The sequence below is a fragment of the Poecilia latipinna genome, unplaced genomic scaffold, assembly GCF_001443285.1.
Source record: "Poecilia latipinna isolate Pla-1442-1.1 unplaced genomic scaffold, P_latipinna-1.0 Scaffold1035, whole genome shotgun sequence".
NCBI classification, from domain to species: domain Eukaryota; kingdom Metazoa; phylum Chordata; class Actinopteri; order Cyprinodontiformes; family Poeciliidae; genus Poecilia; species Poecilia latipinna.
The window spans coordinates 59,892-76,708 of NW_015113651.1; the positions used below are offsets into that span (position 1 = coordinate 59,892).

Consider the following 16,817-nt stretch of genomic DNA (forward strand, 5'->3'; position numbering starts at 1 on the left):
TTTTTTTTTTTTTTTTTTCGCTTTTTGTTTTTTTTTTTTTTTTTTTTTCGCTTTTTGGTTTTTTTTTTTTTTTTTTTTCGCTTTAATACTTTTTTTTTTTTTTTTTATTTTTTTTTGTTTTAAAGGATTCCAAAAAAAAAAAAAAAAAAAAAAAAAAAACCAAAAAGCGAAAAAAAAAAAAAAAAATCCCACAAGAACTCAGGATGTTCACTGTCTTCCTTTTTCTATCTCTGTCTTTCCACTGGAGTGCTGAAAGCCTTTCACTGAGGAGGAGGCTATCAGAGCCCTCTTTGTTCTCTCAGCATCTGTCATTAAGCAATCAGCAATGACGACCAGAGTCTTCCTGTAGCTCTCGGAAGAGCTCAGAGTGGTGACTGGAACAGTCATAGGCACGGAGAAGAAAGACAGGGCAACTCCGCCAAAATACATACAAGGAAGGGCATGTTCATTTTCTTTCAGAGTTGTTTTAACTTCTTGAAGGCGTAGTTCACTCACTGACTTACAATGGCGTCAGCTTTTTAGAAATAGCGCCCTCTCTTCCTCTGTTTTCTCTATCAGGTGAGCTGCAGCTTCGTCAGGGTTGGGGTGGGGAGCAGCAGCCGTCCTGGCAAAAGGCATTGTGACCCTACAGGCTAATGCCATGTGAACATGGCTCATCAATTGTTCGCAGGTTCTCAATACCGCCACTCTACTGGCAAGAGGCTGTCATCCCGCCCCCCACTCCCGCCTCTCCTGCCCCTTGTCTATGACCCCCAGCAACTTCCTTGTCCGTTCCCACCACAGGGACCCCTGTCCAGAGGTGGGTGGAGGAGGGTTGTGATTATCTGGGGGTCAAACACAGGATGTGGGTAACAAAGGGAGAGTTCTTCAAACCCTCTTCATTCCAATCCACAATCTTTGCTTGAACAGTCACGGAATTCAAACAGCAGTGCCAAACAAAGCACAGGTACAGAGACGTCTATGCTGGTTTTACAGGAGGGGGAAGAGAAATCCCACAGCTGGGCATGAGGATACAGGGAGGAAAACTGTATTTGAACAAAGTGGGTCTTTGAAGCCCTGTTTCTGAGAAGTTGGGAAAAGAACAGCACCCCACGCCTCACAGGTAGGCAGTAAATTAGTTACATCTGATAGATGAGCTGCTGCTCATTATTTCCTAATTTTGGCATTTTACATCCAAACCACACCTCAAGGCAAGCAACGCTAAGTGCTATATCAAATCTCAGTCACATCAGCATTTTCTCCTCACAACAGTGGAACTGTTTTTTTTTTCTCCTGCCAAGTAGAGCAAATCTGTGAAAGTTAATGCTCATTTTTCCCATCAAACCCATGTTGAACAGGTGCTCTGTCTCCTGTTTTTTGATAGTATTAAAATATAATTTGTCATCAGACAGTAATGCAGTATTTTCCACACACCCTCAGCACTGATTGGCGTGTGGCTGCGAATCGGTGCTACAGAGTGGATGTGAAGTGGAGCGCCGCAGTGTGATGAGTGACAGGGTGGCTTTAAAACCTCCACCTTCTGTCTGTAGTCTTTCCAGAACACATCAGGGGTGCAACCTTGAGACTTGACGGAGGAGTATGACAGAATTCCTGCATCAGTGGCCAGGCAAATACTCAAATGAGTGTTTGGAGTATATCTGAAAGCACATAGCTCCTTGCAAAGATGTTTGTAACCCTTCAGCCTCTTCACATCTCGTCAAATCACAACCAATATTCGGAGAAAGACCAACACAAAGAACAGCTTGATTGTAAAGTGAACGAAATAGGAGACTGTTATTTTAATGTTTTTTTTTTTTCTTTTTTGCTAGTAAAAAAATTGGAAAAGCTTGTCTTCCAGTGTTTTTGGATTCAGAGCAACACTGGAAGACAAACGGGAGTTCCAGACTCCTATCTGGTGCAAATCTTAATGATTTAAAAAAGGTATTGGTCTTCATTTTAAAATAAAAATAAATAAGGCTGTGCCGTTTTAAGAGCTTATTGGTAGCTAATCAGTAGAGCAACTTATTATCCAAATTCAAAGAAAAGCATCAGGTTCCACCTTAGGAGGAAAGAAAATCACAGAAAAATAAACCATATGGGAGAACATAATTAAAGCTACCACTCTTATGGCATGGCAAGCACAGGATCTGACTCTTGGCAGTGGGATGTTAAACTAACAGAACGGCTCCAACCTAAGAGGCTCAGGAGGACCATTTCAGCCACGAGGCAAAGGTAACCGTGCATTTCACTGCATCCCTCATTAACAGTCAGCCTCTGGGTGAGAGTGACAGAGGAGGTTTCAGCCCTGCAAATGCGGACTGGGAGCTATAAATGGGAGTCAGCATACAGTGTTACAGGACTGCTACACAGATATGTGTGTGTTTGTGTGGGTGGGTTCACTAGCGTGTGTAAAGTAAGTATATGTCAGCATGTGTGACTTTGCAGCACCACATGTTTTCAGGGCATGTGCTGCAAGTGTTGCACATAGAACATTTTATTTAAAATGTTCCCACCTTTAAAGACCTCTTACCCTCTCCCTCTCTCTCTGAGTGTTTTGCCCCCATGCCCTTTTTTTTCCAGACAGGGAGGGTTGTTTTCTCAGCAGCCCTCGTACCCCACTGAGAGGGGATCACAGGGGGCTCGGTAAGCCAGAACGAGGCCCCCGGTTCCCACATACTGTTCGGCACTGGAGAGCTGGCTGCTGCAACACACCTATAGTAAACCCTCCACCCTCCAATGACCTGAGCAATGGCAGAGCTGTCAGTCTTCCCAGCAAACTCAACCTCAGTGGGCTTCATTATAAACATCACTTCAGACCATCAGTTAACTCCAACGTGTCACAGATTTTCCAGTTTAGGTGATTTTAATAGATTTCACAATGTGGACAATAAATCCTCTTAAGAATCCCCTCAAATAAATCAGTTACATGTACATAGAGGCAATTACAGTGTTGTGCAAAAGTATTCATGCTGCTTTTGTCCCAATTTGTTCACATAGCTGTAGCTGTCAGTGAATCCCGGACTTGGTCTTCATGATGCTTTTCTTTTTTGTGTCTGAGGCCTCCAGAAAGTGTATTTATAGTGGAATTAAACTATATAAAGGTGGACTCTATTTTCTATTCAGGTGATTTCTGACGGTGACTATATTTTATTTAGTGGCATTAGAGTAAATGGGATTGAATTCATATTAACGTCACACTTTTGAGGTTTTCATAAAAACAAACAAAAAAAATGTAAAACCAAGAATAATTTTCCCTCCACTTCAAAGTCATATGGTACGATCTGTTGTTCTGTCACATAACATGATAAAATCTGGGGTTGTAACATGACAGAATAAAACAAGATAAAGTAGAGCAAATACTTTTATAAGACACTGTAATTACAGTATTCATATTAATTTAGCATTATTATGATTTTGTAAAAAATATATAGATAATTTGTCAAAGCAATTTGCTTTGCTCATCTATGATGCAAACCTTGATATTGTAAAAATAATACAGAGGGAATCACATCAATGAGGATCATATTGCCTTCAATTACTTTTCTCATTGCTTCACTGAGAGCATTTCTGATGGTAAAAAGCCCCCCTCCAAAACAATTGTGCTGATCATATAATACCTTTAAAGGGCTGAGCGGTAAGCGGTTTGTGCCAGAGAATCAATAAGAGATCTGCAGGGGAATGTGCAGAATTTTTAGGAGTCTTTTGGTGAAGCTGTGGTATTTCTAAGAGTCACCTTAATAAAAAAATAAAAAAATAGCAAGCTAAAAAAAAGTGTGCCGATCCAGAAAAAGTCTGAAGAAAATAGAGGGAGAGAGAAAGAGAGACATAAAGGTGAAACTGATCCCTGTTGACCCCTTCGGCATGCCCTCTTTCTTTTTATGACTTTCCCCCGAATCATCACTCACCAGCTCTATCAACACGGGCTGGCCTCCACTCACACACATCCACACTTGAACACACGTAGAACATTAGCTAATATTGTGCCTTTGTGGTCTCTGCAGAACTGGGGACGTTTTTATGCTTTAAGGTAACGGTTAAAAAAAAAAAAGTCTCCAGGAAAATTTAAAGCTATAATTTATCTTTAAAAAATATTGCAAAATTCAAACTGTGTGCAAAATTTAAGAACCTTATCTGATGTCTTTGTGCAAAGGCTGGCAGTGTTAAAACTTGGATGCACCATTCAAACACTATTTGGCCACTAACTTTGCACCTGTGTTCCTGCACAGCCTCTGGGGTCTCCCTTTATGGCTTAGACTAAATTAGATGGACCAAATGCATTTCTGCACATGCTTAAATACATAACTGCTGCTGGCTGCGGTATTTATAGTTGGACTCTATTTAGCTGTGTTTGAGATGGTGGACTGTAAATCAGGAGAGAGGAAACACAACTGGTAAGGCATTGCTGAGAACTAGTAATTAACACTCAGATAGGCTGGGCTCAGTTTAGGAGAGAGGATGAATATGCCTTTGAGAGAATGTCACCCCGTCTCTGGCGTGATTATTAATGACAATCAGTGCAGCGTCTGTAGAGTTTGGTCATCCTGGAACGCGTTCCTTGAACTGACCACAGCGTTTTCAGTCATCACAGTTTAAAGTGGAAAAAACGCTGAATCTTTAAAGTGTCAAAACAAAATCTAACAGTTTTGTTCCTGAGAAAGAGCAGAAGAAATACACATGCGGGGTTTTCAAATAATTTTTAAGTAGTCTGAGCTGCCAATTCATCTATGAGCACATGAAAAGAAATCAAAACACGGGACAGATGTTGAGCAAAACCACATTTAAGAGTTGTCACAAACTGCCTTTCTTTTTTTTTTTCTTTCAAATGATTGGGGCACATCTATTAAATAAAGTGCAGCTAGATGGATTCTACACAGCCAGAGCATAAGGAAATATTTAACCAGCCAATTGGAGCCAATTAACTTTGATCACAATGACTGCATTTGGAATCTCAGTCACTTGTCCGTCTAAGGGAGTTTGCACATATTTTCCCGTCTCTTGACTCTATGTTTGAGGAGTTTTCTTTTTATTATTGCTGGACATGCTTCGTGTAGCAAAGCCGAACACGGTGGTAAGCAATGAAACTTGGCAAACTGGCTACAGATCTCTTCGCACTTCATTATCAAGAAAAACATTTACTCCTTTTTGACGTGAGAAGAAAGCAGGATTCTCAGGAAAAGAGGGGAGTCATTGTGATAAGACAGAAGAAATTTGGATAAAATTAAGATGATTCTAAAGCAACAAAAGCAGAATCAATTACTGCTAAATTATGTATGCAAAATGATAATGGACAGGTGCAGGGACAAAGTTCAGGTAAAATGTGTATCCACATTTCAACAAATGCACATTTCTATTAACGAAATTTCAGATATCCAACACAGAAAATTACAGGGCCTTGCAAAATAATTCACTGCATTTTTTTTTTTTTACTTTTTACATTTCATCAACTTAAAACTACACACTTTATTGTATTTTTCTGGGATTTTATGTGTCAAACAAACATAAAATTACAATTCATTTTGAGGGAATAGGACTCAATACATGGTTTTGAAAAGAGGTGCACTGATAAACCGACTAGCCGATAAATATGCCCTAATTTTCTTACTTTTGGGAGATCGGTGATAGGCCAATAGTTACATTTGAATCGATTCTTATCCAACAATCTCATCTACCTCGACAGAGATCTAAAAATCAACTACTGTCCTCTTTTGCTCTGCGGTAAGAGTGGTTTGACTGACAGACCCACCCACCAGGTTATGACTCCCTATTTGCAGTAAACAATAGTGACTCCACTGTTACCAACTCAACAACTTTCTTGCTATATTGAGCAGCATTTCAGACAAAAAAATCAATATCAACCAAAATCGTAATCAACAGGCGCACCTTTAGTTTTCAAAAGTTTTAACTAATGAAAATCTTATAAGTATGCTTCGCTTATAGTAAGTGCAACTGCACTCTACTACAGCATGCAGCAGGTTTTCTTGCAGTGTATCTCTTCCTATCAACTCTGACTAGCTTCACTGTCCCTACTGAAAATAAGCATCACCACAGGATGATACTGATACCATAATGTGTTTAAGGAGTTGTGCTGTGTTAGCGGACTACCACGTAGCATTTTGCATGTAGTCCAAACTGTTTAATATTATTCTTTTCTGACCAGAGCACCTTCTTGCTGTTTCATATTTTCCTCTATATGGTTTGTAGTAAACTGCAAAATGTTCTTCTATAACTTTTTCTCAACACAGGCTCACTTCTTGATACTCTTGACACTTTATTAATGCCTGATTTGAATAGTGCATCACTAATAGTTATCCTGTACACATATTGTCACATCTGAGCTTTGAATTTCTGCAGCTCTTGCAGAGTTACCTTCTTCAGATTGCTCTCCTTGCCCAGATTGTCAGTTTACGTGGACAGTCACATCTTGGGAGGTTTGCGGTTTTGTATTTTTAAAGATTAGGATATTGTTTCATAACCTAAATCATCTTTACACTTTTCCACAACTGCCCCTGACCTTTCTGCTGTGTTCTTTGGTCTTCATGATGCCTATTAAAATATTTGAAAACCATGAATCAATTTCTCCCAACACAATTGCACACTACTTTGTTTTGGTCTATCACATGAAATTCAATTGAAATACCTAGACGTTTGGAAATACAAAGTGAAAAAGTTCAAGATACCTTCCTATCATGACTCATGCATTGATTTTCCCCCAGGGGAAGACCTTACACAACATGAATCAGTGAGGCAAAGACTCCTGAGAGGGATGATGGTAGGGGATTGTGTGCCGTGATGGTGGAGTTTGTGGAGTACGAGGCCAGCGACACCAAGCACACAGCGTGACACACCGGCAGACAGGAGAGCAACAGAAACACTAGAGCCTGACAAATTGCACTGGCGGCCATTAGAGTGGGAATGAGCTGGAGGTGGGGGCAGGGCTGGTGACCCAGAAGACTGACAGCACATGTGAAATTCACGGTATCCCTTAGGGACTGAGGTTATACTTCACTGCAACGGGGGATAACTGAGAGAAAAGCTCTATGTAATGCTGCAGTTGTTGCTTCCATTACTACAACTGGACTTATTCAGCTTCCATTCAAATATGTTTATGCCTCTTACAGCCAGTAAAATCAACTCACTGTAAATGGAAGAGATTTGTACATAATCAAACAGGAGAGTAAATCAAAAGGAGAAACTCACCTCTAAGTCGTTAAAGAATAAGTGTGTGTCTGCCAAGTTGAAGATCATTTCTTCCATCCTTAGTCCTAATGATACAGATGTTGGAGGGTCCTTAAACACACAAAAATATCTAAATCAAACAAAGAATTATTAGGCTTGAAGTGTGTTCTGTTGCTTTGTTTAAAAAAGCACATTAGGCAGATCTAGTAAACGCAGTAAGTTACGATTTTCACTCCGAGTCACTCAATTAATGCACAATCCCTTTAAATTCCACGGCAGGCTTCTCCCATAAAAGAAGACTTGAAAGTTTCAGCCTCTTTTTTTATGGCCCTCTCAAAAGGACCAGAATAGTCATCAGAAATGCCACAGACTTGAATGAAGGCCATAAAAGCATGTGTCTTTTCAGGAAGGGTGGTTGATTTAGAAGAGCCGAGGTCACAGCCCAAAATCGTAAACAGCCTTGTTCTCCACATATTTGTGTTAATGCATCATTTGACTATATGTGTAGGTGATATAACTCTGTTTGCTTAAACATTTCACAGGTTGGAGGTTCAAAGTACGGCAGAGAAAATTAGCTGAACACAAAATACAAACTTCAAGAATTTTCATTTTTATTCATTAAGTTATGACATGTCAGAAATCTGTTTATTGCTGTAATGGCAATATGATCCCACCACCTGTGAGGTAAGACCTTTTAAAGGTTTATCTAAATAGTTTTTGAAACTGTGACAACGTGAGCATCTTTATTTTTAAAAAGGTAATTTATTTTTAGAGATTTACATCCGAGGAAAGAATGACTTCAGAGATGTGCTTCTTATTCAAACCATGTTTTTGTCTTAACGCTCTAATCAGCAAATTGTCTTTAGTAAGTAAAGGATGAAGGAAGACAATAGCTGTCTTCCCAAGCAGCTGGATGAGATCTGCCTTTAAGTCAGGCCAGGCAGGACCAGAAGCAGGGATTACCGAGTTAAACCACCAAAAGACACACCTGAGCTCTCCGCTGATTAGCTGTCACACCCCACAATCCTTATGTTTTCACTGAAATGACAGAGTGCAAACCACACAAGTAGAGCTCAATCCTCCACTTCTCTGGGCTTTCTCCTTCCTCTCAGCCTCCCAGTTTGAATCAATCTTTCAGTAGGAATTCATCAAAAACAATTACCCCCCTCCTTACATCAACAAGCTACCTCCCTCTTCCCAACGTCTGCCGCTGCTGGGAGATTTAGCATTACGGACGGGATCGGTGGGAAAAGGCGATCCTCTCTGGCGCAAGTGAATCCTTTCCAATTAAATCTAAACAATCAGTCAGTGAGGGAGTTAAGCATACAAGCAGGCCAGAAGGCCAAAGTGCTGCTGCTGTCACTGCTGCAGGACCACCTGTCCTGAGATGTCACTGCCTCCAGGGGGGTGCCAACATCCACCCCCACTCCCTCCAAACCCCTTAGCAATAACACCACCCCCACCCACACACATCCACTCTTACCCACTTTGAGCCTGAGCTCTAGCTTGCCCAATAGCAGCACAGCTGGCCTCAGCCATCAGCTTTATGGGGGTGAGTGTCTTGATGCCAATTAAAAGGGCTGATAAAAAGAGCAGTCTGTTTATGTGTGCATGTGGGAGGGAGGGGAAGAGTTAGAGAGAGTGGCTACGAGGTCACAGTGAGTAAGAGAAAGTGTGCATGTCAACTTGCTTAGATACTCATCCATTTATAGTAAGTGCAGAGCAGCAAAGAGAAAAAAAAACTGTTTTGTAACTTTTTTTGTGTGTTGCACCCCTAAGATATCAGTCAGTCAAATAAATCTGACTGACGTATATGCAGGAGGACAAAGAGGGAAAAGGCAGGTTGATGAAGCAAAGTGGTGGTTGGAAGTAGAGATGCACCAAGAAATCATTGGTTGACTAAAGTCTGATCCACTTCTTGTTAGTTTGTAGGTTGGTTGTATGTTAAAAATCTGTAAAAAAAACAACCACTGTAGTAAATGTTACAAGGCTCCTCTACCAACAGTAGTCTTCTGCTGAGTAGACTCAAAGCTAGCTATTTTCAATGACTTTAAAAGCTATTTCTACAAGATAGTTTATTCGAGCTTCAAAGGACAAGAACCACATTTCCATCTAGGTCAATTGGGGACAAGGACTCAGATCTTTCCAATGACTCTTAAAAAAAGCAACTGGCACTAAATCTAACCACTTTTGCTGGTGTTATTAGGGACTTTTTGAGACTCACACATGAAAGCACGTGTAATTTTTAGAACACGTACCACGCCTTGCCTCATTAATTTAGAAACATCAATTGGCACATCTAAAACACGTCAGATTTGTTGTGTTAAAGTGCGCAAAAGTAGATCAGATTTCTGGACGTCTGGTGTGTCTTGTTTCATAGTATAAAATAATAAAAGAATATATTGTAAAGTGGATCTGATGTCATCTTTGTGCGTCAGATGCACTACTGTTATTAATGGGCCGTGGGGGCTGCAGTGGGTCCCACCCCATCCTAAAGAACTCACAGGCAGCCCAGTCCTTGTGAAGCTGTACATCCCAGCTGCTATCAGAAATGAGATGTTCACTTCCCCAAGTCTAGGCTACAAATAAATCAAGGTTGCCTTTGATACGTTTTTCTATTGGCCCTGTTTGGTCAATTTATTTTATGTAGATTGCATAAAGAAAAAAAAAGATAATGATGTTCATGTTTACTGTGAATTAAAAGAGTTAAAATCAAACAAGACTTAGCTGAAAATAAGAGCTAAAAGCCTAAATAAAAACACAAAATTAAAATCTAAAGTAACTCAACCAGAATGTTTCGTTTGGCCCTTTCTACTGCTCCTAGCTCAGATGAAGAAGGTTTTTAACTGTGACATAAAAGGATAGCTAATATGAAGGTCTAGATACATTTAGGGTGTTTTTTTCTCACGTTTGCTTTCCATGATTTCATTCGAGTATCCTAAAACATCCATTACAATTATGTGCTAATGGTTAATTGTGCAAATTAGCTGATTATTTTATTTAGCGACTTCTAGTAACCTTCAGGACAGCTAATATCTACTTTGTTGAGAAATTAGGATTTGAAAATGTCAACAGACTTTTGGAGGTCTTAGCGTTAAGTCAAAGGAAGACAAACAGAAAATATGCTTTTAGTATTCTTGGTTGCAATAACTGCCAATATAAGATGTCATAATCATTTTGTCTTTGTTTTACATTCATAAAACCAGTTGGAGCCTGATGAAAAAAGCGAAAAAGTGACTAAACTGTGCTTGAAGGAGAAAAAGAGGGAACAAAAGGGAAAACGGGGAGTGAGAGAGGGGCTTTAGTGGTTGTCACATCCCATATGAGCTCTGATGGAATGGGCCCTTATGGAGTTAGGAGTGTTTCCTGTTTCAGAGGAGCCCATTGGAGAACCCTATGGGTCTTTGCGTGTCTGTTCGTGTGTTTCCGTGTGTGTGTGTGTTTGGTGTGAGCGCCCCTCATCATGGAGCCAAAGCTCCTGAGCTTTAGGTCTCCCTTTACCCAGCATGCAGGCCTGAGAATAAAGTAAATAAACAGTGGAGGGTCGTGGGGGAGTCCTCCTTCACCCCAGAAACAAAACACTGCCCCCATCAAACACCCCCTCAATACCAGAACAAAGCCACAGAGCACTGGCTGCAGACACTAAGCTTTCTGACACTTGAGTAGTAATATTTCACATCTTGACTTCAAAACCATTCAAACTCATAGCCAAAACAGGTGACAATTTGAGATGGTGCACACAGGCTAAAACACATCAAATTTGGATGTATTGATGACTTTACCATAAGCATTCTCTATTAGTGTTCTACATGTACGAGGAAAAAGCAGAGAGATAACCTGTGACCTTAACAAAACCATGAGAATATAATTCTGCCTTATTTCCCAAATAGTTTGTTTTGAAAGTTTAAATTTAGAGGAGCAATTTAAATGAAACAACAAATAGCAAAGCCTGGAAAAGCAAATTCTTTATCTTATGAGAATACACATTGACCTGGGTAAGAAAATGACCTTCTTCTTCAACAATAAATAGAGAGGCACCAAAATAAAATCAGTTCCTGACCAGAATATGATCATTTTTAGCTTGATCAGCCTGACTGGTCACTGGGTATTTGGAAAATACAAAATTCTGCTTTTTTTTTATTTTTTATTTTTTTTTTATTTTTTTTTTTCAAATTGGTGAACATACTGTCAAGAAAAGTCAGTGTTGGCAAATTTTCAGATGTAGTGAGGAGTATAAAATGAAGTCAGTGGAAACACTGAATGTATTTTCTAGGATACGTCAAGGCAATGTCTGTGGTTCATTTAGGCTGTCAGAATAAAAGAGAGCAAAACTTGTATGCAGATTTTGCATAAACCTAGTGAGTTAACTTGAATTAATTCAAAATCCAGAAAGCTGATGAGCAGTCAATAACAGAAAATTACTTTTCTTTGGCCTAAGTTCAGATTTAGGTAGGAATGAGTCCTAAAATAATTTATGTCAAACATATTTTTCCACTCAATAAAAAGAAGACATATTCATAAGTCTGTCTAATCTGAATAAAAAACCCTCTCTTCCAACACTCAGGTCTTCTTTGCTCCTGTATCACAACTGCTAACCATGCTAATTGCAAATAAAAATGCCAAAGAGAGTTTAAAATTTCAAAATTTTAAGTGTTTTGCCTTTGTTTAAAATTTTGTTTGATATTGTACACACTTCATGTTTGTTAGTTAGATCTGCTCTTAATCAAAATAACTCTGCTCACAAGAGAATGGCCCCCAAAATATTTGAATGCTGATCTTATATCTTTTTATGTTATAATTTCTAAAGAGGAAATAGAATTGAGAAAAAAAAATCTGTATCTGAATTATAAAATTCAGATACAGACAGCAAACATGTTAATTAATACATTTCTAATAATAAATTTGTTAGGATTTATCATCCTGAATGTTGAAATAATCCAGGTTTAAAATAATCTCTCCATTTAAATTTGAATGAAAGCCGTTTGTTGGACTCAGCCTGGTTCGGTCTCCAGGGAGATCCTTGCCTGAAAGGAACGGATTGAGCAGCACTTAATTAAACTAACAATGTGGCATTTCTGAAGAAGAAAGAAACACTCGAGATGTGTCAAGAGACAGTCAGAGTGCAACTGTTGCGAGCTCCTACAACCAAGCCCTGACCAGCCATGCATAGCTCCAACAGCTGCAAAGAGCAGTCAAATACTTGCCAGGCCTCGTTGGACATATTAAAAAAAGAAACAATTATCTGTACATTGAGTTCCGCTCTGTCGTCTCACTACGACCAAAAGTGAACTCTACCCGCTACTCAATGGTCATTACCATCTGCTGGACCTCGTTCTCTCCTTTCAATATTTAAACTTTTTATGCTGGTAAAGTGCACTGCTGCCGCCGCCACAGACTTGATGTCACTCACCCGTCCATATCTGTTGGCATAAGACCCTGTGAGCAAGGAATGGAAAACGATGATTGTTTCATCCAGGTCCCAGATGAAAACTCGCTGGAGAGATGGCATCATGAGGCGGGGTGTGGGGTTGGGAGAAAGACAAAGAAAAAAAAATAGAGAGAAAAGAAACAAAATCAATGGTGCACTCTGTAGGGTTGCAAGGTGATCCTGCTGGTCAATAGGCCAGGAGCATGTATTTGTGTGCCACAGGGACCGGGATCCATTTGCTTGGACTGGTCACCGCAACACTTCTCTCATCACCCCGCTACACACATTTCACCCTGTTACCCTTTACATTAGCTTAATCAATACTGACAAACTAATTAACTAGATATGTTAACACGCCATGATGTCAGCACTATAATAGCAGCTATTATCCTTATTCAAATTAATAAGGTATTAATGAGATAATTCTGGGTTTATTTTGACATATGATCCCCATCAGGCAGTAAGCAGCTCAGAGCCTACAACATATATTCTCTTCACTGAGTGATGACTTATTGAATTACAAAGCCTTATTGTTTATTTACAAGTTATACACATGAACTTTATATATGATATGCGTTGAGTCATATATTCCGCAATGCCTTTAATAATTTATTGGCAGTTAAGGAACACAGCGTTAAGATTTAATGCCCATCAAGAGTTTAAGTGGCAGCCATAAAGTAAGTGGATTAACGTCTATGCACTTCAGACAGGGCGAGGCCGTCTGTCGCCAAGGTAGCGGGCTCATCCTACCTCAAGGTCAGAGTCGGGCGGTGGTGATGGGTTGTTGTTCCTTCTTCCACGGCCACGTGACTTTCCATCCGAGGCCCGGCGCAATCGATCCGAATCTGAATCTTTAATGGGGGTTGATGGACTGTGGATGGTGCTGTACTCTGCTGAAAGGAAGGAAAGGCCGAGGAAGGAGATTATAAAAGGGAGCACATCAAAGATCAGCTGGTATTCGCTCTTAGAAAAGATGTCTGATTGACCATTTGTCTTTATGCAGGACCGACTGCATCCTGCGTGGGACATTTTTCAGAAAGAACTGATTTAGAAAAAGCAGATAACATATGATAATTTGGTTACGGAACAGAAAAGCTATTGTGCACTGGTCTGATTAAATAAACAAGAGGTAACGGAGTGCAGAACAAAAAGACATTGAAGGGGCTTCTTTTATCTTAATTGGATGAGTGCGTGAAACGATGTTAAGTTAAGGCTGGCTGTCGTCTGTGTTGTTTGCTGACAATTTCAAATGCAGTCAAAAAATCTGCAGCGACTGGCACAGATGCAATCTTAATTGCCAGGTCATGCATTAATGTCACATGAAATTACAATGAATTCCACATCTGATTTCAGTTTAGACTCTTTGCTTTCCCTTTTTCATGCCACAAAAATGCCTTCTCTATTTCCCAAAATGTAGCGTTTAGTACAACTATTTCAATCCTATTCTTGGCACCGTTCAGCCTGAATCGGGAATGATTCTTACCTGCAGGGTTGTCTGTGAGGGCTTGACTGGTGATACCAGCGGGAGGCTCCTGGAGAGTGTATGTGGTGGTGGTGGAAGGCGTGCTGGGGCTGGTGTTATTACTTGTCATGTAGGGCGAGGTATACGGGGAACTGTTGTAATACTGAGCGTACTGGCCCTGGCCAAAGCCTGGATATCCGGGGTAGTCCTGTGGAGCAAGACAATAGAGGAATGAGAAAGTTTAAATCTGGATTAGGACAAAAGTGAATGTGAGGTGAAAGTTCAGGCTCTTCTTTCTTGGCATTATAGGTATTTTGTAAAATACCTAGAATGCCACTGGGAAGCAGACTGGGAAGCAGTCTTTAGTAGGTTTGGGCCGCAAGAGAGAAAGTCTTAAACAGAAAACAAGAGGCTAAACAGAATACAGCAAAGCTGCTCTTCCTTAGCTCTTTTGTGCTGGGAGGACTTTGCAATCTGATTCTTCAAATATTAGACCCAATCTGAGCAGATCAATGAGAAACTGATGAATTTGGATCTCAGGATATTTGTAAAGATTTTTAATCAAAAAGGTGGAGAAAAAGAGAGAAAATGTAGCAGAGTAGAAGAAAAAAAAAATAAGTGGGTGGTTTGGCAACGTAATCTGAGATATGCCCTGCACCAGTGTTGCTACTTTACAGAGGAGATTCCAAAAAATAAATGCAAACACATGTCTGTTCACCCCTACATCTGGTCAACGATATGTCTTGTTTTTTTTCTCTCTTTTCACTGTGGCATAATACATATGTTCAAGAGGTACAATAGATAATCCTTTTGTCATTCTGAGTGATTTATGACGACTGAGTCATGGCTGAACTGTAACACACCGCGTTTGCTTGTTTCAAGAAGATTTCAAGGTTTGAAAGTTTGAAACACAAACCTTAGCTTTATTTTCAGACCAGATCAGATACACAGAAAGATAAAAAAAAAGATGTGTACACATACCTGTTGTGTGCTGTTAAAGCCTGTCGAGTTTGTCAAAGAGTTATTTCCTGCGTACAGCCCTGATGTTGTTGTGAAAGAACCACCTTCAGGGACAAGAAAAAAAAAACACATATCAGGTACATATACAATCTCAATGTGAATGGAAAGAAATGCAGTTGTACATATAAAATTACATATTGTTAAAATATGCTATTTTTTCCCCTTTTAAAAAAAAAAACATTTATTCGAAAAGGTGAACAGAAGGAATCCTCAGGGAGTGCATCTAACAGCGGTCTTATCTTTCTCCTCTTCCTTTCTTATCAGTGATTGGATCAGCTCTGATGAATGACGGGGTGGTTGGTGGGGGTGCAGAACCAGCTACGAAGCCCGCACAATGTGAGGAACAGAGGAGCCTGTTGTGTGTGGACTGCTGAAGGGTAGCATGGGGTGGAAAGAAAACAGGGTGAAAATGCTGGGAGTGTGCATGAAGAAGAAGGGGACAAAACAAGGACGGCCTGAGCTTGAAGTGAGTGGGGTTGAGTGGGTTTGCTATTGAAATCCAGTCCTAATGAATATGTAGGCTTTTCTTTTCACTTGCTCGAGGGGTGGTCCTCCTGGGTAATTAAGTCATTCGAAAGGGTTGATAAAATCTAATGGCTTAATTATACAGAAGCTATGGGGTAAACGGAGAATAGCTACGTCAGGCCTTTGGGACAAAATATGTCCTTGGTAAACTTTAGCGAAATATTTCAAACATCAACTTTGCAGCGATTTTGTCTTTGGTTTCAAATAAAAGTCATTAACATCTCTCTCACACAGTGTGACATTATCTTTTCTTGTAATATAAAATAATAACCACTCATGGCAGGAAAGATAGAAAGCAGTAGTTTGAATACTATTTTTGTATCTAACACTGTAGTTGTTAAAGAGAACTTTTTACAGGTGAAAAAAACAACAAAAAACATGAGGTCAGAAATTGGCCAAAAAAACTAACTGGTGCAACTTAGTCAAATAAGTTCTGAAACTACACCTGATACACCGAGCTTGGTTTTTCCTTCTAATTCTTGTGCACAGAAATAAAGACATAAAGACATTCAGCCACGGGGGACAAAAATAGGCACTTTATAAAGACCATCCTCCCGTTTCATCGCAGCAGAAAAGGTATCCCGCAGTTACAGTGAAAACCATTCAGGAGATAAATTTACTGTTTCTAAATGAGGCCGTAATTACACCTTTGTTGTCAGAGACAAACAGAGGGAGCTCCTTTCATCCTCTGGTCATTGACCCCATCAGAAGGGCCCTCCCACACCGTGACAAATGTGAAGCAGAGGGACTTTTGGATTTTTTATGTTTTTTTGGCCTGGATAGAAGGGGCAGTGTGGCAAGGGCTTGAATGTTTTGCATAGCAACATAAAGCGAAGAGACAGTAGTGTTTGGCCTTGTGAGTAACAGCTAGAGTCCAAGCATGAGATAACTCTGTTAAGAGTTTGGTCTCTATCAGCAATTCTATCAAAACGCTTCACTCTCCGTGTTGTTTTGTTTAATTGGTTCAAGATGAACTGGGGATTAGGAACAGATTTTTGATCGGTGCTGAAAGTTCAAAATCAAGTGAAAGTGCACCAGAACAATGAGAGCGAGAAAAGGAGGAGTGATGCTGTGAAGGACAACAAATTAGCCTAATACACAGTTCAAACAGTCATAAAAACTCTCACTGGGAGTGTTTGAGGGTTGCTCTAGGGAGACTAAGGAGCCACATAAAAGCTTCGCGGACCCCTGCTACCCAGTGAGAATGAACCCATGCTGTTGGGAGGA

At 40.0% G+C, this 16,817-nt stretch overlaps 1 protein-coding gene across 20 annotated transcripts in view; it reads right to left on the reverse strand.

The window, feature by feature from the left end:
- The window catches only part of eya1 (EYA transcriptional coactivator and phosphatase 1), a 71,183-nt gene that overhangs the window by 16,107 nt on the left and 38,259 nt on the right, over window positions 1–16,817 (reverse strand). For 14 of the 20 annotated variants that reach the window (XM_015051192.1, XM_015051206.1, XM_015051188.1 and 11 more), the window contains 5 exons: window positions 15,027–15,109; window positions 14,067–14,253; window positions 13,334–13,476; window positions 12,566–12,649; window positions 7,177–7,266 (listed from right to left, as the gene is read on the reverse strand). In XM_015051192.1, coding sequence (XP_014906678.1) covers window positions 7,177–7,266; window positions 12,566–12,649; window positions 13,334–13,476; window positions 14,067–14,253; window positions 15,027–15,109 — 587 coding nt within the window. The remainder of the gene's footprint in view (window positions 1–7,176; window positions 7,267–12,565; window positions 12,650–13,333; window positions 13,477–14,066; window positions 14,254–15,026; window positions 15,110–16,817) is intronic. The other 6 variants (XM_015051208.1, XM_015051207.1, XM_015051204.1 and 3 more) reach the window with 1 other exon arrangement.